Genomic DNA, 24,055 nt, shown 5'->3' with positions numbered 1-24,055 from the left:
TGTCCTTTAAAGGACTTTTGTTTTCCTTGCCTGTGTCTGCTTTCCACTCCTTTTAAGAAACAGAAACTGGATGCCTACTGTGTGCCAGGCATTGGATTTGGCCCTGAGGATTCGAAGCTAGCTCCCTAACCAGAGAGGGAGACAGGCAAACAAATACAGCACAGTAGAAATCCAACCTAGCAAATGCAGAGGGCCTTGCACACAGTAGGTGTTTAATAAACATTGGTGAATGATGACTAGGTGAGTAATATTGTGATCTGCAGAAGGGAGACTTGCCTAACCATGTGTATGGGGCAGGGGTCGGGGTGGGGGCTGGGGTTGTGCTGGGGGGATTCTGGGGAAAGGTTAGAATTGAAGGGAAAGGAATTCACCAGATGAACAAGAGGAGGGAAAAGGTGTGCTGGGCTTTTAATTCAGAGGAAATAGCGCCTGCAACTGCAGGCAGGCAAGAATTAGCAGGGTGAGCTTTGGGGTCACCCACTAGTCTGGAATGAAATGCATGAGTGAGGTGGACTGGAGTTGGTACCAAGAGTCAGGTTATGGAGACTTGAACCACCTGAAACGTCAAAGTTTTCCTGAGGGCAGGAGCTGAGCATGTCTTCAAGAGGAGGGAAAGACAGATGCTGATTTACTCCCGTGTTTCTGGCTCAGACCATGTGCTGGATTCCCTGGGGCGGCAATGGAGGGGCAGCAGACCTGGAGTGAGTGCATATGAAATAACCTGCAGGAAGGAGTAAAGTTCTGGAAGGCAGAAGGATTCTTAGGCCCGGGCTCGCTATCCATGGAGACACTCCACTGTCAACCTCCTGGACCCGCATCCTTCTGGGTCCAGTCAGGCCGCCTTCCTTTCTCCAGGTCTTCCCTGTTGCTCTACCCTTTTGTCCTGCAACCCACTGGCTCAAAGACCCGCATCCCTTATAAGAACAGTGGGTTCCATTTTACTATGGGGTGATCTGCCCAGCCAAGCACAACCCCCGCCCCGCAGCAGGGGCTCGGGTCACAAGGTGGGGTGCTGGGGCGGGGCGGGGAGGGACACTGTCAGGTCAGTAAGGGTCTGGAATCGGGGCGGCCTGGGCACCCGAGGGGGGAGTGGGAGGCACGGCGACCTCACAACGGGCCGGGCATGAAGGCGCGTCAGAAACCGCGGGGGCCGGGCGGCCTCCTCGTCGGTACCAGCCGCAGGCTGCGGGGAGCGCAGACCAGTGCCTGCCTCCTCCCCTCCCACAGGGGCCAAAGTACAGGCTCCAATCAGTGGGCGCGGGCGGCTCGGCCGCACCCCCCTTCTCGGCAGCCGTCGAGGCGCCTGGGGCACCGCGGCGGGGAGAGGCGAACTCGCGACCGTCCCCTCGGGCGGGACGAGCCCCGCGCAGCCGTGTCGGGGGGCGCAGAGCCCGAGCGAGCCTTCCCAGCCCTTCACCACGAGGTTTCCTGTGGATGGGGCGCCGGGGGAAGCGGCAACCCGCGCGGACTCGAGTAGCCCCCCGGCCACAGCCCCGCGAGGAGGCGGGTCGGCCGGCGCCAGGGACCAGGCACCTGGGAGGCGCCTCGCCGCGCGCGGGCCGGGAGCGCGGGACGCATGCGCGCTGGACGCCGCCGCGCGCCCCGGCGTCTCGTGAGGTCTCTGCGCAGGCGCCGTGGCCCCTGGCAACCGGGGCCGCAGCTCGGGCCGGGCTGGGCGTGGGCAGGGCGCGGGCGCGGCGCGGGCGTGACGCGGGCGTGGGAGTCGTTCCGCGCCGGCAGTGTTGTGACCCGCTGGGAAACCGAGGCCGGGGAGGGCAGGCCCCGGGTCTGGGGGTGGACCTGGCGCCCGGCTACTCCCGGTTCACAAAGTGGAAAGTCTCCCGGGGGAGGCGGGGAAACAGTGTTGCTGGGTCTTTATTGGGGAGGAGGGAGGAGGGAGGTGAGATTAGTTTCCAGCAGGAGAATCCGCGTTCTGTGTAAACCCACAGGCCGCACTGTGCCCGCTCCTGTTCACCTTTGAGGACGTTTAGATTGAATAGGAGACTGTTCAACTGAAGAAGCTCCCAGCAGCCGGTATTTGGCATCCTGAGCTGAATGGTTCTGGGATCTCCATGACAGCCACAGCCAGACGCTTGGCTCTGGTCCTCACCTCTGGTGGACGGGGACTGATTTTCCAAAGCGGTGAATAAGATAAAGTTGTTGAATCTGTGCATCAACCTGCAGTATGCGTTCCTGGACAATGTATTCCATGTATTGCAATACATATAATCATGCGTATTAAAACAGGGAGAAATCTCACTGTGTGTGTATAGAAAACAGATGTCCCGCCAACCGGAAGGTTCTAAACCTTCTGGTTATAAATAGGTTTTCTGCGGGTATGAAGGTTTAGTACAGTGATGCAGGACAGAGGACAGCTTGTAGTGAACCATTATCTGCATTAGAAGAGGCCCAGATTTCTGCTCCCTGCTCCCCCATACCAGTAGTATTCCCTCTGGCTGGTGATATCCCAAAATGCCCACAAAAGTTTCTAGAACTGTTCCTTGGACACTGATTTATCCAGTTAAATAATCATTGCCAGCACCATGCTGGGCACTGTTTTGGAAGACAGCTGTGCTCACCGTTAGACACTCCATCACACTCAGCTGGGGAGTCCAGTTTTGAGGGGGAGGCATAGTGTGGTGAACAGGACTCTGCCCCAGCCCTCATGAAGTGGAATCCAGTATGAGAAAATACCCAGATATAAATCATGTTATGTGATAAATAGCTCGACAACAGAGGCAACACAAGTCAGGGTTAGAAACACACAAGACCCAACCAAATAGCAGGGGGCATCCATAACCAGAAAAAAACAATCAAAGAAATAGCATTTGAGCTAAGCCTTGAAGGAGCGTCTCTCAGAGAAGTGGGGGCGTGGCAGGCAGAGGGGCCAGCAGGACTGAAACAGACCCGGGCCCCTGACACACAGGAGACTCTCACGCGAGAGTGAAAGGTGGGTGGTTGAACAAGACACAGCATATTTGCCAACTGGGAGCCATTCCTGCTGTATCATGCGCTGCTGGAAGGCCAGGGAATGCCTGCCTTGAGCCCCAAACTGAGTTAGGACCAAAGAAAATGGCTGTGGTCCAGAGAGAGAAAGGGTTGTGTGGTCCTGGCCTGCAACTGATTTCCAGGAAGCTGATTTCTGATTCTGCTCTCCCAGGGGCAGCTGCTAAAAATACAAGCACGCTGCTGCTTCAGTGCCAGAAAAGCAGGGCAGGGGTGGCCTCTTATTTTCACATCTGCTGTTCATGCAGGATCTTGGGGCATGTTTTTGGCAGATGGTATCTACTAGGGATTGTCCCAAGATAAAAATCCCCCGGAGTGTGTGCTCAGAGAGAGGGACATGGGCCAGTGGGTCTCTCCCTGAGTGGGCCTCAGGGAGATGGGAGCAGGTTTCCTTCTCCCTTCAGGACGATGCCTGCGATTGTTTCTGCTCCAAAGGCCCGGCTAGGGCAAGGATGTTTGCTTGGGGGGCAAACAGCAATGTAGACCAGCTGGGGAGCTGAGCTGGTTGGGAAGCAGGAAAGCAGGTGCAGGGAGGTGACAGAGACATGCATGCACAATAGCATGCAGATTAGGGGTGAGAGGTGGGAGAGGCGAGATTTGATGGCAGATGAGGAAGTTTGGTGGGGAGAAAGGTCAAGGTTGCCTGGAGGTCCAGGGGAAAGAGAAGGAGCAGTGATTGATGAAGATCCTTTGCCCCTGTGATCACTCAGGGGAGATGCCCAGAGGGTCTGGACCTGGCCGGGGCAGGAGCTGCTGCATCCCTGACGCTCAGTGTGTGGCAACCCCAGGCTTCCCTTTGTTGTGTGCTGGGGACTGTGGGCTCAGAGCGGGGAGTAGGACACCCGTGACCCCAAGCTGGGAAGGCAGACAGGACAGTGGATGAATCCAGGGCAGGAGGCTGGCCCAGAGTTTGTTCCAGAAGAACAACCCTCATCAGAGGATGAGGGCTGAGGTGGGGCGTCCAGGGCTGGCCTGGAGATGTGACAGGCCGCTGGATGAATAGGGAAATGGAAAGAAATCCAAAAAACAAGCTGCTCCTGCCTCACTTCTCTAGGACAGAAATAAACCCTTTGGGTAGGTAATTCCGTTTCATTTCTTCAGTTCCTCGCTCCTAAGTCCTCTCGGTCCTCTGGGACAGGTAGGAGGTGGTTTAGTAAATGTTCAAGGTGCCCCCCAGCCCTCCATTTCGAGCAAAACACTGCTGGGTTTACATCCCCCTGCAGTTCGTGGGCCTGTGTTTAAGAATTTCCATTAGCCTTCTCCGCCAAGGTTGAGAGTCTGCGCCAGGCAGGAAGTGGGTGGGACCCAGGAGCTCGTCGCCCAGAGGAGAAGCGGGCACCCGTGGGAGGGGAGGGCAGTTCTCCAGTGCCTGCCGCCTTTCTGCGGGTCCAGCAAATCCCCGCCCCTGGCACCGGGCTGAACTCTGTGTGGCTGTGGATGTAGACCCCCCACAAGCCAGGCTGCAGCAGCTACTCACCCTGCACCTGCTGGGCTGGATCTGGGTCCTGAGTCACCAGACCTCGTGACCCCTCTGACCTTTGAAACTTGGCGGAAGGCTGCAGCCCCTGGCTGGCTTTTCCTGGCCCGCGTGTCCTGAGGGGGCCCCCAAGCCTGGGTTTGAGAGCCCAGAGTCAGTGGGACCCGGCAGGTGGGGGGTTTTGCAGGGATGTGGACCACAGGCTGGGGGACCAGATGGACTTTGGTTCAAACCCCAGCTCCCCCATCCTAAATGGGGCAAATAATACCTTTCTGGTCTCTTTCTCTTCCTGAGAGTGTGGGGTGGCACACGTGGGCAGGAGATGCAGCTCCACACCTTTTTTTTTTTTAGATTTTTAAAATTTTAAGTTATCATTTTTTACATTTTTTAGACAATATTTGCTTCCCCCACCCCCTCAGAGTGAGTCCCCATAGTACTTCCTTCCCCAATGCACCCGTGCACCATCACCACAGCCCCCTGTGCTCCTCCCTCCCTCCCTCTGATCCCTCTCCCCCCTCCTCCCCTGCAGGATTCTCTGATTTATAATTGTCTGTTTTTGCTTTGTTGTGCTTTGTACTGTTGTTATTATTTTTTTTACACTGATGTCTTATTGGGTTCCCCTCTATTCCTGCTGTAAGTGAAACCATCCGATATTTTTCTTTTTCCTTCTGGCTTATTTCACTGAGCATAATTCCTTCTAGCTCCATCCACGTTGCTGCGAATGGCATGTGTTTATCTTTTTTGATTGCTGAGTAATATTCCATGGTGTGTATGTACCACATCTTCTTGATCCAGTCATCTATTTTTGGGCATTTGGGTTGTTTCTAGGTTTTACCTTTTGTAAATAGTGCTGTGATAAACATAGGTGTACAGGTGCCCTTTTGAATCACTGTTTTTGTGTCCTTTGGGTAGATCCCTAGTAGTGGAATCTTCTGGGCTTTCTATGCAGTTCCATTGGTCTGTGTGACCACACCTCCTTTTAACCCTCACCCCCTCTCTGTGCCCTGCAGGGTGTTCCAAGGAGCAGCCATGTCTGTCCTGTACCCCTCCCTGGAGGATCTGAAAGTGGACCACGCCATCCAGGTAAGTCACCAGGCCGGCGTGAGCCCCCAGGATCACCCCAGGGCCACTTCCTACCCCAGGGAAGCTGGCCTTGGGAGGCACTGGGTGTTGGGGGCCCACTGCTGGCTACACCAGGTAGCTGGAGGTCACAGTGGGAATGGAAAGGGCAGGTCACTCTCTTGCCCACTCTGTCCCAGGGCTTCCTGTCTTGGGGTACCAGTAGACCCCACGACACAGAGCACATCCAGTGGGCATGGGGTTTAACCTGCTCAGTCCCCAGAACCCCTTCCTCCTTCCATCCCGTGTTGAGAACCAGTGGGTTTTGACTCCAACTGCAAACTTGCTTGGGGTTGGGGGTCAGGGTGTGAGTCTCTATATTCTGGCTGCTTCGAGTTATAAAAATTCATGACATTGGTGGTCACGAGCCCTGAAGAACCTCGACCCAGAAACACAGACCCCTGCGGAGGCCACATGTCTGGACCTTGCCTTCAGGCCCAGCAGCATACCTAATGCCTTGACCTCAGCCTTGGGGAGCCCTAGGCTTCTGGGTCCACAGCTACCCAATACCCCCTCCCCAGGCCCAGGCCAGAGCCATGCCCAAGATGCCTGCCCTGCCAGTCCAGGAGACACCCACCTTGCTGGACCAGGGGACAGCTGCCTCCCAGGCTTCAGGTGAGTGGGCCGAGTGGGGTGCTTGGCTGAGAGCGGTGGATGCCCCACCTGTTGTGAGAAGCCATCAGGGCCCTATGGTGGCTCCAGCTGTAGGAGTTGTGGGGACAGTGCCCAGAAGAGCCCCAGAAGGTTTCTCCACGAGGCTCCCACATGCAGGGCTGGGCAGTCCTGGCCCTGCAGACTCATCTGCAGGTTCCCCGCCATTGCCATGGGCTGCCTCTTCCTGCCCCTGTGTGGTGGGTGTCCTCATTCCAGCCTTTCTGGTGCTCTTCAAATGGATGCAGATTAGGGAAGGCCACCCCTGCCCTGATGTGGGGCCCCCCAAGAAGGCGGCACGGGGGACCAGGGTGTGTGGAAGCCCCTGGAGGTGGCCCCCGGCAGTCTTGATTCAGATCCTTGAGCTTTGGCCCAGCTCTTCCTCCCCCTCCTCACTATGCCATTTCCCAGAGCTGCCTCTGCGGCCTGTAGATGGCGTGAGAGCCGGACCAGCCCAGCCCCTGGTGTTGGCCATCTGACCCGCGCCAAATACGGTCAGTGAGCCAAGCACCAAAGTGGGACACAAGGGACTTGGCATCTCCCGTGGCTCCTCTTTGGGGTCCTGTACCTTGCACCTCTGAAGGAGGGGACTCACCTGGCCAACGAGCGCAGCCCCCAGTCCTGCATTGCTGGGCACATGAACATACTTCAGTTCTCGGGAATAAATAAACAGCATATACAGGCGCTCTTGGCACAAACAAGCCACCGTGTGGGAGCCAGGCTGGGGTGGCTAAGCACAGCTCCTGAGTCACACCTTCCTTCTTCCTTCCTCCCTTCCATTAGTTCTGTACCCAAACCTGGCAGAACTGGAAAATTACATGGGTCTTTCCCTCTCCAGTGACGAAGTCCAGCAGAACCTGCCTCGGGTTCCAGAAGGTGCCAGTGTACGTATTTGTGTCTTGCCTGATGTGGGCCCAGAATGTTCTGACTCTTCCTCCTTCTTGGTCTGGCCATTTAAAGAGACTTGAGTCTCCTCCTTCCTCTGCATTCCCTTAACTGTCTCCTTATGGGGCTTTTCATTTTGCTCTTTCATTAGAAGGGCTTTGGGGTTGGAGGTCCTCGGCCTGCCCCTTGACCGCTGACGGCAAGTGGCAGGCCCGAGCCTGTGGCAGGACCATGCAGGACAGAAAACCCAGCCCGAGCTGGGGATTTCTAAACCCTATTACTTTGTAGCTTCAGATAAATGTCTGTGACTGGAGGGCAGCTGCGTGGACAGGTGGACTGACAGCGAAGGAGTCAGTCACCGGCTCTGGTCCCCAAACCAAACGGCCCTCTGTGGCTTGGGGGATGGGGCATAAGAAATAGTAGTGGAGACATAGTGACCACTGGAAATGCATCTCTAAAAATTTTTAGAAGTTGTCAAACTATTTCCAGAGTGGCTGGACCATTTTATTTTCCTGCCAGCAGCACAAGTGCTCCAGCTTCTTTACCTCCTTGCCAGCATGTGGTGGTATCACTCATTTTCATTTGAAGCATTGCTAGGTGTGTGGGGACATCTCCTTATGAGCTGAGTTTGCATTTCCCTGACTGCTCGTGATGCTGAGCATCTTTTTATGTGCTTTTTAAACATGCCATCTGTATTGTTTTGTAAACCATCTTATCTTTTACTCATTTTCTAAATGAACTTTTTGTCGTTTTCAGGGTTCTTTGTCCCAGAGTCCTTTGTCAGTTGTGTGTTTTGTAAATACTTTCTCCTAATATGTAACTTCTCTTTCATCCAATTAAAAGGATCTCTCCTAGAGCAACCCTTTGAAATTTCAATGAGCTCTACCTTATTGATTTTCTTTCTTTTGTGGAACATGCTTAAGTGTGTCCTAACTAAGAAATTTTCACCAAGTCTTAGGTTCTGAAGATGTTCTCATTCATTTTCTTCTAAATCTGTTACATTTTAATGTTTTGATAGAATTTTAGTTAATTTTTTTAAAAGATGTATTTATACAAGAACTGGGGTACAGTGCCTCGCTGGTGGCGCAGTTGGTTGAGCGCTGCACTGTGAAGCTGTCCGCAGCCTCTGCAGGGCGGGTTTAATCCCGGCCGGCGGGCGAGAATCCCACGTGGCACCCAGACCTCTCCTGCCTCGCCTGCTGCTCCCCTCAGCAGTGTTTCGTCAGTCTGCCTGTTCTGCTCCCCGCTCTGTCTCTGGTGAATCCTTTCCCCCTCCCACACATCTGGCCTGTACCCTGGTTCTTGTATAAATAAATAAATCTTAAAAAAAAAAAAGAACCAGGGTACAGACAAGAGGCATGGGAGGGTGAGAGGATTCACCAGACAGAGCAGGGAGCAGAACAAGCAGAAGGACTGAAGTACACTGCTGAGGGGAGCAGCGGGCGAGACAGGAGAGGTCCACCGAGTCATGTGGGTATCTCCCTGGCCGGCTGGGAATTGAACCCACACTGCAGAGGCTGTGGACAGCTTCACAGTGCTGTACTCAACCCGCTGTGCCACCGGGGAGGCCAGAATTTGAATTAAATTTTATATAATGATAAGTTTTATAATTTTACTTATGGATTTTCAATTGTTCCTGAATCATTTGTTGAAAAGACTATCCTTCCGTCATTGAATTTCTGCTGCCCCTGTTAAAAAGCATTTGCCCTATTTGTGTGGAGCTGTTTTGGAATTCTTTGTTCTGCTCCACTGATGAATGTGCCTGTCCTCTGCCAGTGCCACCTTGTCTTAATTACTGTAGCTTTATAATAAGCCTCAAAATGTGGTAGAGTGATTCCTCCCACCTTATTCTTTTGTCAGAATAATTCTAGCTATTCTAGTCCTGTTTTCCCTTCATATAAAGTTTAGCTTAACCTTGCCTTGATCCATAAAACATTTGGTAGGAATTTTGATAGAAACTGTATTAAAACTGACTATCAATTTGGGGACAGTTGACAAATCGATTGTTATTCCAATCCTTGAATGCAGAATCTCTCTCTATTTATTTAGATCTTTTTTGATGTTTTTAATCAATATTTTGTCACTTCCAGGGTACAATTCATATAACTTTTTAAAAGTTTTTAAAATTTTTAATGTTCTAAGATTAGAGTTCTGTGTCAAAAGAGAGTACCTCTCTCTCTCTCTCTCTTTTTTTTTTGAGTCATGTAAGTCAGGTATTGTATTTTTAATTTCAGTCTCCACATGTTGGTTTTTAGTGTAGAAGTACAATTGATTTCTGCTGTGACCTTGCTGAACTCACTTATTAATCCTAGGAGTGTATTTGTGGATTCTTTGGTACTGTCACATCATCTGAAAGGACCGTTTCATTTCTTCTTTTCCCATTTCTATGCCTTTTATTTCTTTTCTTGCCTTATTGCTCTGGCTACTTCTTTCAGTCATGTTTCGTCTTAGCGGTGAGTGTTGCCTTCCTTGCCTTGTTTGGGAACTTAGGGGGAAGCATTCATTCATTTTTAGTTTTTGCTTAATTTCTTCTGGAGGCAAAAATCAAGTTGATCCCCCTTTGCTAACTATTTGCTGTGAGATATTTCTTTTATTTAAAGTGGATATTAAAGGGGTATTTTGATACCATTTTGCTTGGAAATTGAGGGGCCCTTCGCATTTTCCTAGCTTTTTGTCAGGAGTGTGGACTCTGATGCCCCCTAGTGGCTTCATGAAGTCATGGCCCCTCCTGGCCTATGTGGGAAAAGAGCGTGGTCTGGGGATGGGTGGGGCCAGGGACCACTCCTTTCCCCATGCTCAGGAGAACTCCCCGGCCAAGTGAACCCCTTCTCCCTGGTGTCTGCAGATGGTTTTCTCAAGCACCTCAGCGGGCCAGGTGGTGGCACCGGTGTCCGGGAACAACCTGGGGGTGCGGCGTGCAGAGATCAAGCCTGGGGTGCGTGAGATCCACCTGTGCAAGGATGAGCGTGGCAAAACCGGGCTGCGGCTGCGGGCCATTGACCAGGTAGGACGGGCCAGAGAGGAGGTCAGTGCCAAGCTCTCATCGCCCACCAGTCTGAGAAACAGAGGGTCCATGGTAGAAAGACACAGAGCCAGCAAGGGAGTGGAGGACCCCTAATCTCAATCCCAAGCCCTTCCGCTCAGCCTCCCTCCTGCAAGACTGGCTCTGGGTTGCTGCAGAGATCCTCTGCCTGTCTCTCCTGGGCTCCTGTCTTCAGAGCCTCCCGCCCATCCTCACAGGGATCTGACTTCCAGGTGCTGTCTGTAGACAGTGGAGCCAGGGCCTTGGGTGCCACTGGGAGAGGCCGTGCAGTCAGTGCTTGGGGGTGCTGCCCCAGGCAGGGTTGAAATCCTGACTCACCACTTCCTAGGGTGTAGCCTGGAGTGTTTCCTCCGCTGGAAAATGGAGTCTCATTCTCCCTGCCTTGCAGAGCTGTAGACCCTGCAGGCTCCTGGAGGAGCAGAGGAAAATAGCAGCTTGGAGGACAGATGTAGAGGAGTGGGGGGACCGGCAAGGGGGGATGGGGAGCTGACTCTGGCCCTACCTCTCCCAGGGGATCTTTGTACAACTGGTCCAGGCCAACACCCCCGCCTCCCTCGTGGGGCTGCGCTTTGGGGACCAGATCCTGCAGATTGACGGGCGTGACTGTGCCGGGTGGAGCACGGACAAAGCGCACCGGGTGCTGAAGAAAGCCCCGGCCGAGAAGATCACCATGGTCATCCGGGACAGGTGAGAGCGAGGCCCAGCAGCCTCTGTGCCCGGGCGCAGCTGTCCAGGCCCAGCTCACTGTCCCTCCCCACCAGGCCCTTCCAGCGGACCATCACCATGCACAAGGACAGCGCGGGCCACGTCGGCTTCATCATCAAGAAGGGAAAGGTGGCCTCTGTGGTCAAAGGGAGCTCTGCGGCCCGCAACGGGCTCCTTACCAACCACTACTTGTGCGAGGTGAACGGGCAGAACGTCATCGGGCTGAAGGTAGGCGGTGGCTGTGCTCTGCCCCAGGGACTAGGGGCACTGGAGACTGGAGGCACAGGGTGGAGGGAAGGCTGACATTGGGGGGCAGGCCGCTGCTCCCTCCAGCCTCAGTTCCCTCCTCCTAAGACTGCTGATTCAGTGAGACCACATGCAGTTCTGGCACGGCGCCAGGCACACAGGAAGTGCTTCATGAATATTAGCTGTCGCTGCTAACACACAGAGGCCCGGAGAGCCATGTGTGGGGACGCAGGCACCCAGGTGAGGGAGTGCTGGCCTCATGGGGACCCCGAGTCTCTGTGCCCTCTCTGCTCACTTGGTTGCCTTCGGTAATTGGAATGATTTGGAGAATGGCTATTCTGAAATCCATGTTTGACCTTTGTTTATTGTTCAAAGGGGTGCTTGTGGCTAGTTTTATACTTAAGAAACAAGAGGGAGGGAGTGGCCTGGGGTGAGGGCGATGGACTTGGCTGCGGCGCAGGTGGTTCTGTGGAACGGCCGTGGGGGAGGAGGGCCCCTGATTAAGTGGTTTTATTCTGACTGCATGGCCCCTGGACCCACGGTGGTTCTCAAGCCTGGTTGTGTTTAGAGTGAGGTTCCCTTCCCTCCTGCAGCTGGGGCCGCCCCCCACGGCGGTGGCCTGGGTGGCGGCCTCGCAGGCCATGACTGGGAAGCCCTTCCCACCCCTCACAAGGCCCCGCCCAGGCCACTCCTACCACACATCTGCCTCCCGGTGCTTGGCAGGGCCTCCCCACCCTCCCGCCTCCTGGGGGGCTTGTTCAGGTGGCTCCCGAGCACTGATGTCTGTCTAAGGTCCCTCCCCCCGTGCGTCTCCTCTTCCCGGGGACCCCTCACGACAATCCAGAGGGAACCCGCTGATCCCTAAGGTGTCGAGTCCAGGGACACCAATTTTGAGTAGCTGGCGCTTTCAGACTATTGGCGAATCAGCTGCTTTCAAAGCGAGTTCATGGCTCTCTCTGGTCAAACGCGCCCTCGGGCCGCCCAGGGCACGGGAACGCGCTGCTTGCACACCCGCGCCCTGAGGCTGCTGGGGCCCTTGTCCCTTTCCCGGTGACTCCAGAGAGCTGTGCTTCTTGACGTCATTTATCTTGTCACGTTTCTCTTCCCACCCTGTGGCCATCCCTGGCACAGCTCGTTTTCAGGGCGGCTAAGAGGACAGCTGACCAGCTTAGAGGGGTGTGAGGAGTGGAGCTCGCCCACGTGCGGGGCCGAGGCAGCGGCTCCCCTGAGGCCTCCCTTTAGCGTTTGGCACATTTTGCTTTGAAATTTTCGATTCTTGTTCTCCCCTGGTCTGGCCAGCTTCTGCGGCCTCTCTCTTTTGACGGGTCAGCAGGGTGGAAGAGGAAGGGTCCCTGTGAGCTCAGGCTGGCCGACCGACGGGAACCCAGGGCTGGGGGTGCCTGGGTCCTGCCACCTCAGGGTTCTAGCCCAAAAGTGGGTGCTTGTGGCTAGGAAGGGCCACAAGTTAGGCCCAGGAAGAGCAGGTAGGGAGTGTGTGCATGGGAGACTCGGGGAGCTCCTAAGGGGAGGAAGTCACTATCCGAGGACCTGTCCTGTGCCAGGCCCATGTGACTGGCCTCCAGGTGAACTTGACCATGTCTGCCCGGGACCTTACCTGACAGACAGCCGTGCCCCTGCACTTCGGTGTCGGGGCATCCTCTAGCAGGGGCCACACCGACCCTCACAGAGCCCCTGCAGAGTTGCCCCGACCCGCAGGACAACCACTCACTCTCCTGTTCTTCAGGACAAAGACGTCATAGAGATTCTGGCCACAGGCGGGAACGTGATCACCCTGACCGTCATCCCCAGCGTGATCTACGAGCACATGGTCAAGAAGTAAGGTGGCCCTCCCCTGCCCCCAACAGGGCAGCTGCTGGCTGCTGGGATTAGATATGGAGGCCCACGTGGGATGCACAGGTTGGGGGGGGCACAGAGAGGAGGCGCTTCCAGTTTTGGTCACTGTCATTTTGTTTGTGACCAGGTTGTCCCCACTTCTGCTCCACCACACCATGGACCACTCCCTGCCCGATGTCTGAAGCCACAGGAGGATAGCAAGGCCCCGCCCCACAGGACAGGGTGGAGTCGCCATTTGGCAGGCTGCTTTCGGATGCCTTTTCCCCGGGGCAGGTTCTCTGGAGGGGTCCAAGTTTCCAGGGCGGGGTGGGGGGGGCTATGTGGGACCACGTGAGTCTGTCATTCACACACACAGGCCTCCTTGGACTTGGGCACAGTGGGCAGGGCCCACAGGCAGGCAGCTCCCTGGGTCAGTTTAAATGCCGGGCACATCGGTGGGTTGGCCACACACGTCTTCGCGTTATAGCTGGTCCCTTTCAAAATTTTCCCTCTACCGTAAAAAAGTTCCCAGTTTTGAGACAACAGAAATGTATTCTTTATGAGACGTTTTTCTTTTTCCTTTACTTGCTTTTTGTATATAACTAGAACCCTTCACTTCTCTGGAATAAAGATGTGATTTTAAATAAAAGCTCTGCCTTAAAAGCAGTGGAAAAGTCCAGAATCCTCATCGCCGGGGTTGCTTCTCCAAGCAGTGGTGAAACCAAGGCCTGTTTATGCATTGTTCCTGAGAGCAGTGATTTGGCTCTGCCTCCGTCACAGGCTGCCTGCCAGTCGGACACAGGGGTGACCAGAGGAGGGGACAGTGGGACTGTGGAGGGGGCAGGGCTGGAGGAGGGACACTGGCTTTGGTATGTCCCGCTGAGCCACCTCGGCCTGCGGCCTGCTTCCCCAGCTGCAGTTCCACCGTGGAGAGTCACTTGGGTGTGTTGGGATGTGGTGCCCTCATGGGGCTCAGGGGTCTGACCTGGGTGCAGGGGTGGTGAGGGTACAAGGGGTGCTTCGAGAGCCTTTGGCTGATCCTGGCCACCAGAGAGCAGCGATGCCCACAGAGCACGAACTCCCTGCTCCCCTCGACCTCGGCAAAGATCGCGCTCAGCTTTCCAGCGTGAACGTTAACTCCCAGCTGAAGGCAGTGTGAGTTGCTCTCACCCCCTCCCACGGCCAGAAAAAAGACACCATATAAAGAAAACAGGGCGAGGGTCTTGCTGTGTTTTCATGCTTTAATTCAGAGCTGTCTGCTGCGGGTACAACTCTGTTTCAACAAAAGGACAAAGGAGACGAAAGTGAAGACTCCCCCCACCCCGCCGCCCGTCCCCCCTGCAGTGTGGTCGAGGGGGTGGCCTGAATCGAGTGCACTGGGACTCGTGTGCACTGCACCCTGGTCAGAGAAGGGGTCGCGAGTTCACAGGGCAGAGGCCCCAGAACAGTGACATCTGTTCCCCCCACCCCCCAACGAGGCGCTGCCAGATCCCCCTGTGCTCGTGGGGACCGGGAAGGGTGTTCAGAGAAAAGCTAAGTTATCCCCTTGGGAGGTATTTGGCATAAACTCCGCTTGAGGCCAGCTCGCTGTGCAGAGTCCTGGCCCAGCCCGTTCCTGCCTGAGCCTGGACCGGGGGAGGCCAGGCCGGCTCGGCCGCTTCCGGCTGCTGGGTTCCCAGGGACCAGCAGTGGCAGAAGTGGGCTCCTTGGGACCTGGTGAGCTCTGGCCGGAGGCTAGGGAGAGGGAGGCCCCGCAGCTTTCTGCTCTGGAAGCTGAGGGCAGAAGGGAAGAGTCACGGCCAACAGGAGGAGGTGTTAAGCCGGAAGAAAAGGGGCGCTTTGAAGGATGCGCACTCAATGGGAGGCCCTCGCCCCGGCCTCGCCCTCCAGCCCCACAGCCTGCGCCCGCCCCTCGGAGGTGGGGCGTGGAGCCTGAGCCAGCAGGCCGCTGCGCCTCCAGCCGGGGCTGCCCAGGCTGCGCCGCCCCTTTGCATGGACGCGGCCACCAGCCTGCAGGCGCGCACACGCACAGCCGCGCCAACGCCGACCCGGCTCTGTCGCAGGCCGGGGCGGTGAGTCGCCTTTCCCACCGCTAAGAAGAGCCCTGTTGAAGGTCCAACCGGGCCCCCCAAAAGAGAGGACCCTCAACGCTGTGGGCTAGGGCCCGTGACCACACGGGCAGGTGTGGGGACAGAGCAGGAGTGGGGGCGGCAGCGGGCCCCTCGCGCCGTGTCCACTGGCCTGGGGTCCGCGCCCAGGCCCTCCCTGATGAGGGCTTCGTCGGCTGCAGGGGCGGAGTGGACGAGGGCCCCGGCCCTGAGCACAGCCACGCAAACACAAGACACAGGAGGAAGGCCACAGAGAGCACGACGCAGACGAGAGCAGAGGGGCTACGCAGCCTGGCTAAGTTCCGGTGGTGAAAAATAGAGAGATTTTATGTCGTCAAATATAGTCATACATTTATTTTCTCGGCAAAGCTTCGGCTATTCCTAAGGAGACACTCAGCAGCTCTGCGAGGACGCGGCACAGCAGGCTGGGGCCGGGGCTGGTCCCGGCGGCTTTGGGGTGGATTGTCCGCTGCCCCTCCGTGTCGCAGCCCCCGCGTCCGTGGGCAGCCGGCCGGGCCACGCTCGGCTTTGCCGGGCGAGGGGCGCTCCGCAGAGGTTGGCTGGTCGGAGGCCCTGACCGAGCGGGGGGAGCGCTGGAGGCACAAAGCGCTTGGCGGAGGAGGCTCTCACCCCATGGCTGGGCTGGCCGCCCGCTCCCAGGGCATGCAGGTGCCCCCTGAGTGGTGGGCAGAGGGGAAGGGCGGAGCCCACGAGTCAGGCGACAGCTGGCGGAGCAGCGGGCGGGCAAGCAACCTAGCAGGGAACCAGAGTGGTCCTGAGGCCAGAGGGGCAAGTAAGAGGCAGGGGCTCCCCGCCAGTGTGGGACTTCACCCCTGCAGAGTTGGTGGAACCACCCAGTGGGTGCAACCCCCGGGGGGCGGGGGAGAGGAGAGGGTTTACTTTATAAAGTAACCATGGTACTAAAATGTTAACAGCTTTGCTGGGTTCCCGGATGCGGTCCTGGGGAGGGAGGGGGGAGAGTGGACCTTCCCAGGTTGGCTGGGCTTGGGCTGGGAGCAAGGGGAACTCAGGGCACCCCACTTTGGCCTGGATGAGCGTCATGGCTCCAATCCCCTATCTTGCCATCATCCAACCTGCCGGGATCCCCCCTCCCGGAGGCAGAGAGGTCTAAGAGCTAGGAAGCCTCCTTCTAGAAAGCAAGTGGCCCCTGTACTGGGGACCCTGGGTTGGGTGAGAACCAAGCCCCAAAGTGAACATAGTGCAAAGCAAAGTTGGGCCCGAGGCCCCCAGAGAAACTTGGGGTGAGCTCTCCAGGGCCAATCAGGGCCTCTGGCTTTTCAAACAAGCTGAGGATGGCCGAGTTCAGCCCTGCCCCGAGACTGCAGGGCCGCGTCTCAGAAGGCTGGGGAGCCCCTTGAGCTGCCAGCCCCTGCCTCCTCTCCTGGAGCTGGCAGCCTCTCCAGCTGCAGCAGGGGCGCAGGCCAGCTTCCTACTCAGCACGCAGCCCGCCGGTTCAGCTCCGACAGGAGGAACGATCTGACACACCCAGAAGCGCCAAGAGGAAAACAAACCACGGAGAAGGACTGGGCTGAAAGACAGACACAGAACCCACACTGCCCTCTGCCACCTCTTGCCCGTCACCATCTCTCCTCCGGCCTGGGCTGGAGCCTCCCTCTGAATCCCAAGTGGAGAGCCCAGCCCAGGACCAGCCCTTCCGGACACGGCTGGGAACCTGGATCAGCTGCCTGTACTTTGGGCTGCAGCTGCCTCCCTCTGAGGAGATAATACTGGCCCAGAAGCCTGAGCTGGGGGCTGGGGGGTGGGGGGGCAGGGAGAGAAGGCGGGAAGTGAGCGGGGAACCTGACAGGACATGGGGGAGAGAACGGGGGCGCCCATGGGCGCAGCCGCCCCGTATCAACACACCAGAGACTTCCTGAGCAGGGTGTGCCCGTGTGCAGGACCAGGTGGGCAGGGCAGGGGCGGGGGCCTCGCCACCTCCTCTCACTGCAGTTGTCCAGTCAGTGGGCCTCCCTGCGTGGGTCTCTCCTTCTCCTCTGTCGGTGTTTAGGATGCTTCCCTCAACCCCTGCTCCCAGCCCCTGGCACTGCGAACAGCCTGGAACACGCCACTTCCACACCCAAAACTAAATAAATAAGGTGATGCCCCACGGGAATGTGTGAGCGGGAGAACGGCACCCCTACAATCAGTGGTCAGGCCGCCGGGCCGCTGGCCGGGATGGGCCTCCTCAGAGCTGGGAGCTGCCGCCCGCGGCGCTCGGGCCGGGCTGGCTCAGGGAGCGGCAGCTGATCCTGCGGATGGAGTGCAAGGCCACGGTGCAGCAGCCCCGCAGCAGGGAGCTGATGTTGTAAATGGGCTGGCCCTGGCGCCGCTGGGAGCGGCAGAGCCAGGCCACCGTGGGCACGGCCGGCACCACCACGGCCAGCAGATCCACGATGTAGTGGCGGCTCCAGTAGCTCTTGGGCTCCTTCTCGGTGGCGGCCGCCTCCTCCTCCTCTTCCGCGGGGCAGGCCACGCTCACTGACTGGCTGGGGTTGGGGCTGGCACCAGGCCGGAGTGGGGTGGGCCCCTGGGTGATGGGCTCTGGGGCCTCGGGCTCATCACCCACCGTTACCACCACGGCTGAGGTAGGGTCTCTGGGCCCAGGGGGGTGCGGCTCCAGCTCCGGGCACCTGCCCCCTGATTCGGGGACTGTCCCGCAGTCCTGGGCCTTGGTCACTTTCTCCAGGATGGTGCCCAGGTCAGGCTGGTACTGCACGAAGTCCGTCTGGATGGCACGCTCCTGCATGCAGCTGACCTGCACGCCGGCCTCCATGCCACACAGCAGCTTCTCGTAGGTGTTGCTGGCGGGGAAGCGAGGGCCCAGGCTGAAGGAGCCGTGCAGCGAGGCCTCCTCGGGGCCACAGTCCACCCCCGACGACAGCAGGCTGCTGGCCTCCAGCGCATCCGTCCGGCTCAGGGTGTCTTCAGTCGTGGCGAAGCCGCTGTCAGCCCCGTCCTCGTTGGAGGCCCCAGGGTGGTCGCCGGGGGGTCGGTCGCCGCAGACGGCCGGGTCGCTCAGCTTGGTGTAGGTGGAGCTGCGGGTGAGAGAGCGGGCAGGGGACCCGCCGGCCGACTCCCCGGTGCCGTCCTCCTTGGCGGTGCCGTTCTGGGCCACCTCCATGCTGTGCAGCAGCGTCTCCAGCTTCTTGTTCTGGATGTTGATGTCCACGAAGTACTTCTGCAGCCCCTTGTCCTTGTCAATCAGGTTGTTCTTGACGGTGTCGATGACCTGCTTGAGCTGCTTGATCTCCTTTCGGGCCTCCTTCAAGGCCAGCTGGGCCTCCACGCGGTGGCATTCCTCCTCGATCCAGTCCTCCTGCATGCGCGACAGCTGCGTCTTCAGGTCATCGATCTCGGTGTCCCTGCGGGCAGAGGAGACACACATGCTCGCTGCCCGCTCACCTCCACCAAGGGCAGCGAGGAGCGGCTGCTGTGCCGCGGTGCTCAGAGCCACAAACAGAAGGAGTGACTCAGCGCCTCCTGTCTCCTCGTTTCACGGGGCAGTGAGTGGGCAGGACAGGGGCCCAGGGGAAAAGGCAGGGGAGGCTTCCTCGTGGGGGGAAAAAAGGGTGGAGGAGACACCATCACGTCCCCCCGAGGCTGAAATACAGCCAACCATCTACCTTTAAGCCCATTTCCTAGAGAAGAGACCAGACCAGAGCAACTCGTACAGCTGCTACTGCTGAAAAACCGAACATACCCGTGGGCAGATCTTGACATAAAACAACTAAACACTAAACCTAAGATGGCTGCGCTCTAGAAAGGGAGACAGCCCCAACCAAGGTGGCTGTGAATGTTGTCAATGAAGGGATACCAGAGGCCCTGGGGAGAAGGCAGGAGGGGCCGCCTCGTTTCTAGGAAGAAGTGATCCCTTCAGTGTGAGAGATGCCGGTTTTGCAACTTCGCTCAAGTGGAGGGAAAGGAGATGAGGCTGAAGCACAGGCGTGAGGAGACTCTTGGGCCTGCGTTCCCGGCTGTGCCTAATGAAAGGGAAAGCCCAAAAAGATGGACGAAAGGCAGGAAGCACCGCCCAGAGAGAAGACAGAGCAGCAGGCAAGCCGATGGCAGAAGATTCTTGTCCAGAAATTCTCAGGGTGTTAAATCCCTGAGTCAGAGACGAATCCGGGCGCAGGCGAGGGAGGGAAGTTAGGAAAAGTTAGGATATTAGGATATTTTCCTAATATCCCATCGAATGCAGAGGCAAAAGTGGGCAAGCCTGGCCAGGACAGACCAAATGCAGCGAGAAAGGAGGAAACACACCTAAGCCGAGAACCCTGCCCCGAGTTTCCCCTGCACACGCCCAGCTGGAGCCCTGCAGCCCCAAACAGAACCCGCAAACACTTGACCATCACCGTGGGGTCACTGAGCCCAGCAGAGAGACTGTTTCAGGCGATCACCCCACATTTCTCAGTCAGATGGGACATGCAGTCCAGGAAATGTGCCCGGGAATCTCCCCCCACAACATGCTGAAGGGACAGGGGCTCAGGGGTCCACGTGGTCCTGGAAGTCCATGGCGGCATCATCTAGAAAGGCAACGGCAGTGGGATGGCCGTGACCGGATGCTGCTCAGGTGCACCAGGAGGCATGGGAGGTACCTGGTCTTCACGCTCCCGGCCTCAGGTGGAGGGCTCGGGTGGAGGGCTCTCTGTAGGGCAGAGGGCTTGGTAGAGGGAACTGGGCATGCTCAGCTCAGCTGGCTCCTGCTCCTGTCTCTTGCGGCCGGCAGGACCCCAGGGAGCTATACTGCTGGACATTACCTTTGTACTGGGTCTTGAAGGATGAGTTTGCCAAGGAAGCAAGTTGGGAGAAAGGGCATCTCAGAAGCAGGGACCCCGCACACAGAAGCACAGAGGTGTGAAGGCATCTTTGAGGAATAAAGGTAGGCTGCTCGGGATGACGGCATCAGACCAACACAGAGTGGGAGCAGTGTGACAGGACGGCAGGGGGTGGCAGAGGGGCAGCAGGGAGCCCAGAGAGGGTTGTGTCCACAAAAGGGCCTCCTCCCTGAGCCACACAGGGCAGTCTGCTCTGAGCCCCGGGGCTGCCCCAGCAAGGAAGCAGGGAGACTTCTCTGCTTCCTCAGGACATTAGTGCAAATGGCCAGGCAGCCTCAGGGTATCACTGAGACAATGACAGGAAATAAAAATAGAAATCCCAGCTCTGCAGAGGAGGCCCACAGAACACCACCTGTAACGCCACCAGTTCAAAACCACAGCAAATCCAGACTGGGTTGGGGTCTGGCGAGGCTGGTGGTGCAGGGTGCATGCTTCCCATCACATGCAAAGTCCAGAAGAGAAGAATCCAGAGACAGACTAGTGGCTGCCAGGTCCGGGGCAGTAGGGCAGAAGTGGTGCATAATGGCCTCCAGGGATGGAATTTCTTTTGGGGGTGATAAAAATGTTCTAGAATTAAGATACAGGTGATGGTTCCACAATTCTGTGAAGATACTTAAAATCACTGAGCTGTACACTCCAGAGAGGTGAGTCGTAAGGCATGTGAATCACATGTCTATAAAGCTGTTGTGGTTTCAAAAAGAAAAGATGAAGGAAATCTGGGTGATGCTGGACCGTCTTGCCCTCCAGTGCCCCACTGGCCCCTTGTCCAGCTCATGGAGGCTGTGAATTGAATCGACATGGCCCAGGAAGACAGTGAAGATAACACAGAGATCAGAGAGAGCCTAATGCCTTGACCACGGGCGAAGCTGCCAGCCTGGAAAGATCAGGAGTGACGCTCCTGGTCCGGAGAGTGAGCCAGCCTGTGGAGGGCACCTCTCCTGGGAGATCCCTGGGCTGGGCAGGAGCTCAGGCAAAGCCTCCGCGTGACCTGACATCATTTCCAGGTGGTGAGGAGGGCTTCTGGGGCCTGAACTATCGGGCCCTGAGCCTCCCGTGACTTCCTGGGAGGACGTGCAGGGCCATGGGATGTTTCCCTCCCAGAGACAGGTGAGCCAGGAAGAAAGGCACCAGGACACAAGAAGGGGAGGAAAGAAGTTGCCAGCTAAGACTGGGTGGGCATGCCCTGGGCAAGGAGAGCCGCTGCAAGGAGGTCCGGGGGACAGGGCTGGGTGGGGCCTGGAAATGGGTTCCAGAGGGGCTCCCAAGGGGCTTTGCTGGGAAGGGGAGGGCAGCTGGGGACTGGGAAGGGAGCCCCAATCATGCCTTCTCCCCAGAGATGCCTCCCTGGGTCCTCTGAGTGTAGAGCTGGTGCAGTCCCCGGGTGCCCACTCACCGGTCCTGCAGCCGGTCCTGCGTGTCCTTCAGCCGAGCCTTCAGGTGCCGGATGCATACCTCCTTCTGCTGCAGTGGGGTCAGGTACTGCTCCGGGGTGGGGGGCTTGATGCCATGGTTGTCACTGCACAGCATGTACTTCATGGAGCGCCTGTAAGGGGACAGTCACCAGTGGGCGGGGAGGCAGAGCCAGGCAGGGCCCAGGCGCCGTGCCTCCAAGAGCAAAGGGACCCGGCCCAGCTGGTTGTTTTGCTCTTACAGACACCCCTTGACCTTGGCTTAGGCCCAGGCATGGCCACATACAACTTGGCAGAGGCCTCACAACCATCCAGCTCTGCTCCTCTGGGGGTGGGGGCTCCTGCATCTAGGGAGGGGCTGTGGCATTTTACGGGCCTAGAAAAGACGGAAATTGGTGAGGTCTGTCCACTCGAGCAGCCACGACAGCCGCTGTTTTAAAACCGTATAGAAGCCGTCTCTCGCTGACTGAGGAAGAGGCAACTGTAAATTGTGAGCTGTTGGGGAGAAGGTGGTGACAGACGCAGAGAGGAGAAATAATTCTCTTCTCTGCTGACTCACCGTGCGGTCCCTCGGTCTAACTTGGTCTGTCTGGCCAGGGGCCCGGGGCACCCTGTCTGGTGAGCTCTAAGAAACCCCTTTCCCCAGAGAGGCCAGCCAGAATGCTCCTGGGCCCCGGGGCCCACACGAGTCTCGGAGACATCCTGGTACCCCCAGAGACTTTAGCTAGAGGGCACTGACCTGTGCTGAGTGACAAGAGGTTTTATTCCCCCACATGTGGGGGTGAAGGAGCCAGGATTAATTAGAGCGGAAGTCACTATTGTAATTTTTCCATTTGCTGTCATAAGTATTTTTCTCCAATATGTAACATTCTTATTTTACTCATTAGCCCTGTCTTTGTGGGAACAAATAGAGACAGGTAGAAACATAAAATGGAGAAAAAAGATATACTCTAATTCTTGTCTCTCAGTTCCTCATGCCTGGAAATGCCTGGCTATTTGCAGCAAGGCCGTACCCGAGGCCCCCCACTCACACGGGAGCCAGGAGACCCTCCCAGGGAGGCAGCGGTCTGGGCGCAGGGCTGGCACTGCCCCAAGGGTTAGTTCCAACGTGCATTACAAAAAATCTGTTACTAAAAAAAAGTACTAAAGCTGCCAGTTAGGTCTGTGCCCCCTGGTTCTAGGGCAGAGCCAGGGCTAGGACGTGGGGGTCTCCATCCCCAGAACCTGGTGTCTCATGGGGTGTCTGAGAAACGCTGCCTTGGTGGGATCAGGGCACCACCCCACGTGGACGACCCCCTCTCCGCTGGAAGGGGCGAGACAAGCCTCCAGGCGGTGCTCTGGCCACGGAGCTGCGGGCGAGTCTCTGGCCTGCTCACGCGTCCTCTCAAGGCCAAGACCAAAGTCTAACGATGGGTGTTGCCAGGAACAGGCCACCTGTAGCTTACAGTGGGGTGCAGACATCCACTCCTGTCCTCTGAGGTGTCAGCTCCGTTTTACAGATACAGGAGTGGAGACTCAGGCCAAAGGGATCCTAGCCTGGGATCACCCGCAGCCTCTCCCTCCACTTGTACTCCAGCACTCGGAAACAGGATTCCTACAGTTCCTATTTCCTTATCTTAGGGCTCTACAACTCTGCTTTCCTTGTCTCCCCAGCCCCATCCTGTGTTTCCTCTGGTCTGCCTGAGCTGGGCGCATACTTTGTAATGCGGATGCTTTCCATACCAGCTCCCCCTCTGCCACTCTGTGCCCCACGGAGACCTACCTTGAAGCCACTGCCCTCAGTATATGCGACTGGGTCTCATGCCCACCTCATAGGCAGGGCTGAGCCTCAGAGAGAAGGGCCTTGCTCAAGGTCACCCAGCCAGGCTGTGTGCTAGCACTGTCAGGGTGGCGAGGACATCCCCCTGGTCTCCCCCACCCCATGGCACCCAGGTCTCCAGCCGCCGCACCAGGCCAGGCTGGAGGGGAGGGCTGGTTACCTGGGCGTGGGGCTGCTGTCGCTGCCTTTGCAGGAGCCCGAGTTGCTGCTGCTGCTGAGAGAAGAGGTGCCATAGGCATCCCGCACGCTCACAGGTGGGGACGTGCGCCTGGAGGCGGGGAGAAGAGGCAGGTGCTCATTCTGGCTGGTGGGCAGCTGCGGGCACTGGGCGAACACCGCCAGGCCGCTGCGGCCCAAAGGGCCCCCACTTCGGGGTCACCGCCGGGCAGAGAAGCAGAGGGGAGAAGGGGAGGCACAGACAGGGGTGACAGAACAGACAGGGCAAATCAAGATAGAAAAACCGGAAGGATGTCGGTCTACCTGGCACCCCAGGACAAGAATGGAGGCTGGGCAGGGCTGCGGGCCAAGGGTGGGGTCCCATCTGCCCTTACCAAGGGGGTCTCAACTTCCAGGTGCCCCAAGCCCCAAGGAGGAGGGCCCTGCGCAGACTGAGACAGAGGCGGAGAAGAATGAGGGAGGCGGGGCGGGGGGCACACAGGGGTGACAGTCAAGGCGGTCAAGTGAGCCTGGGGGAGACTGCAACACGCCCCCAGGAACGGGAGGATCGAGCAGTAGCACTGGTGATGGCAGGAGTTCGCCGGTTTCACTTCAGACCCACCGTGTCATTCGAGCCCTGAAATAGTTCAGGAGCCGGGGCAGCGCGCATTAGCAACCCCACTTTAAAGATGGAAAAACCGGGGAAACCACTGGCTCCTAGACGCTGCAAGCAGAGGGCAGA

General features: G+C 57.5%; 2 protein-coding genes across 8 annotated transcripts in view; one reads left to right on the top strand and one right to left on the bottom strand.

Annotated features, from left to right (window-relative positions):
- Positions 1-1,906: 1,906 nt before the first annotated feature.
- On the top strand, positions 1,907-13,280 carry SDCBP2 (syndecan binding protein 2). Its single transcript, XM_037521270.2, has 9 exons — positions 1,907-2,142; positions 5,494-5,566; positions 6,124-6,217; positions 7,037-7,137; positions 9,984-10,142; positions 10,693-10,868; positions 10,943-11,114; positions 12,877-12,968; positions 13,114-13,280. Exons 2-9 carry the CDS (start codon positions 5,513-5,515, stop codon positions 13,166-13,168), a joined length of 903 nt encoding a protein of 300 aa, XP_037377167.1. The 5' UTR covers positions 1,907-2,142; positions 5,494-5,512; the 3' UTR covers positions 13,169-13,280.
- A 2,329-nt stretch (positions 13,281-15,609) lies between these two features.
- The window catches only part of SNPH (syntaphilin), a 33,091-nt gene continuing 24,645 nt past the window's right edge, over positions 15,610-24,055 (bottom strand). For 4 of the 7 annotated variants that reach the window (XM_054697326.1, XM_037497693.2, XM_037497690.2 and 1 more), the window contains 3 exons: positions 23,318-23,425; positions 21,323-21,472; positions 15,610-18,456 (listed from right to left, as the gene is read on the bottom strand). In XM_054697326.1, coding sequence (XP_054553301.1) covers positions 17,280-18,456; positions 21,323-21,472; positions 23,318-23,425 — 1,435 coding nt within the window. In that variant the 3' untranslated portion in view covers positions 15,610-17,279. The remainder of the gene's footprint in view (positions 18,457-21,322; positions 21,473-23,317; positions 23,426-24,055) is intronic. The other 3 variants (XM_037497695.2, XM_054697339.1, XM_037497697.2) reach the window with 3 other exon arrangements.

Source organism: Talpa occidentalis, unplaced genomic scaffold, assembly GCF_014898055.3.
Source record: "Talpa occidentalis isolate TD23 unplaced genomic scaffold, MPIMG_talOcc4v2.1 talOcc4.10, whole genome shotgun sequence".
Lineage (NCBI taxonomy): Eukaryota > Metazoa > Chordata > Mammalia > Eulipotyphla > Talpidae > Talpa > Talpa occidentalis.
The sequence above is the reverse complement of the archived record's forward strand: the minus strand, read 5'-3'. Positions and strand labels throughout refer to the sequence as shown.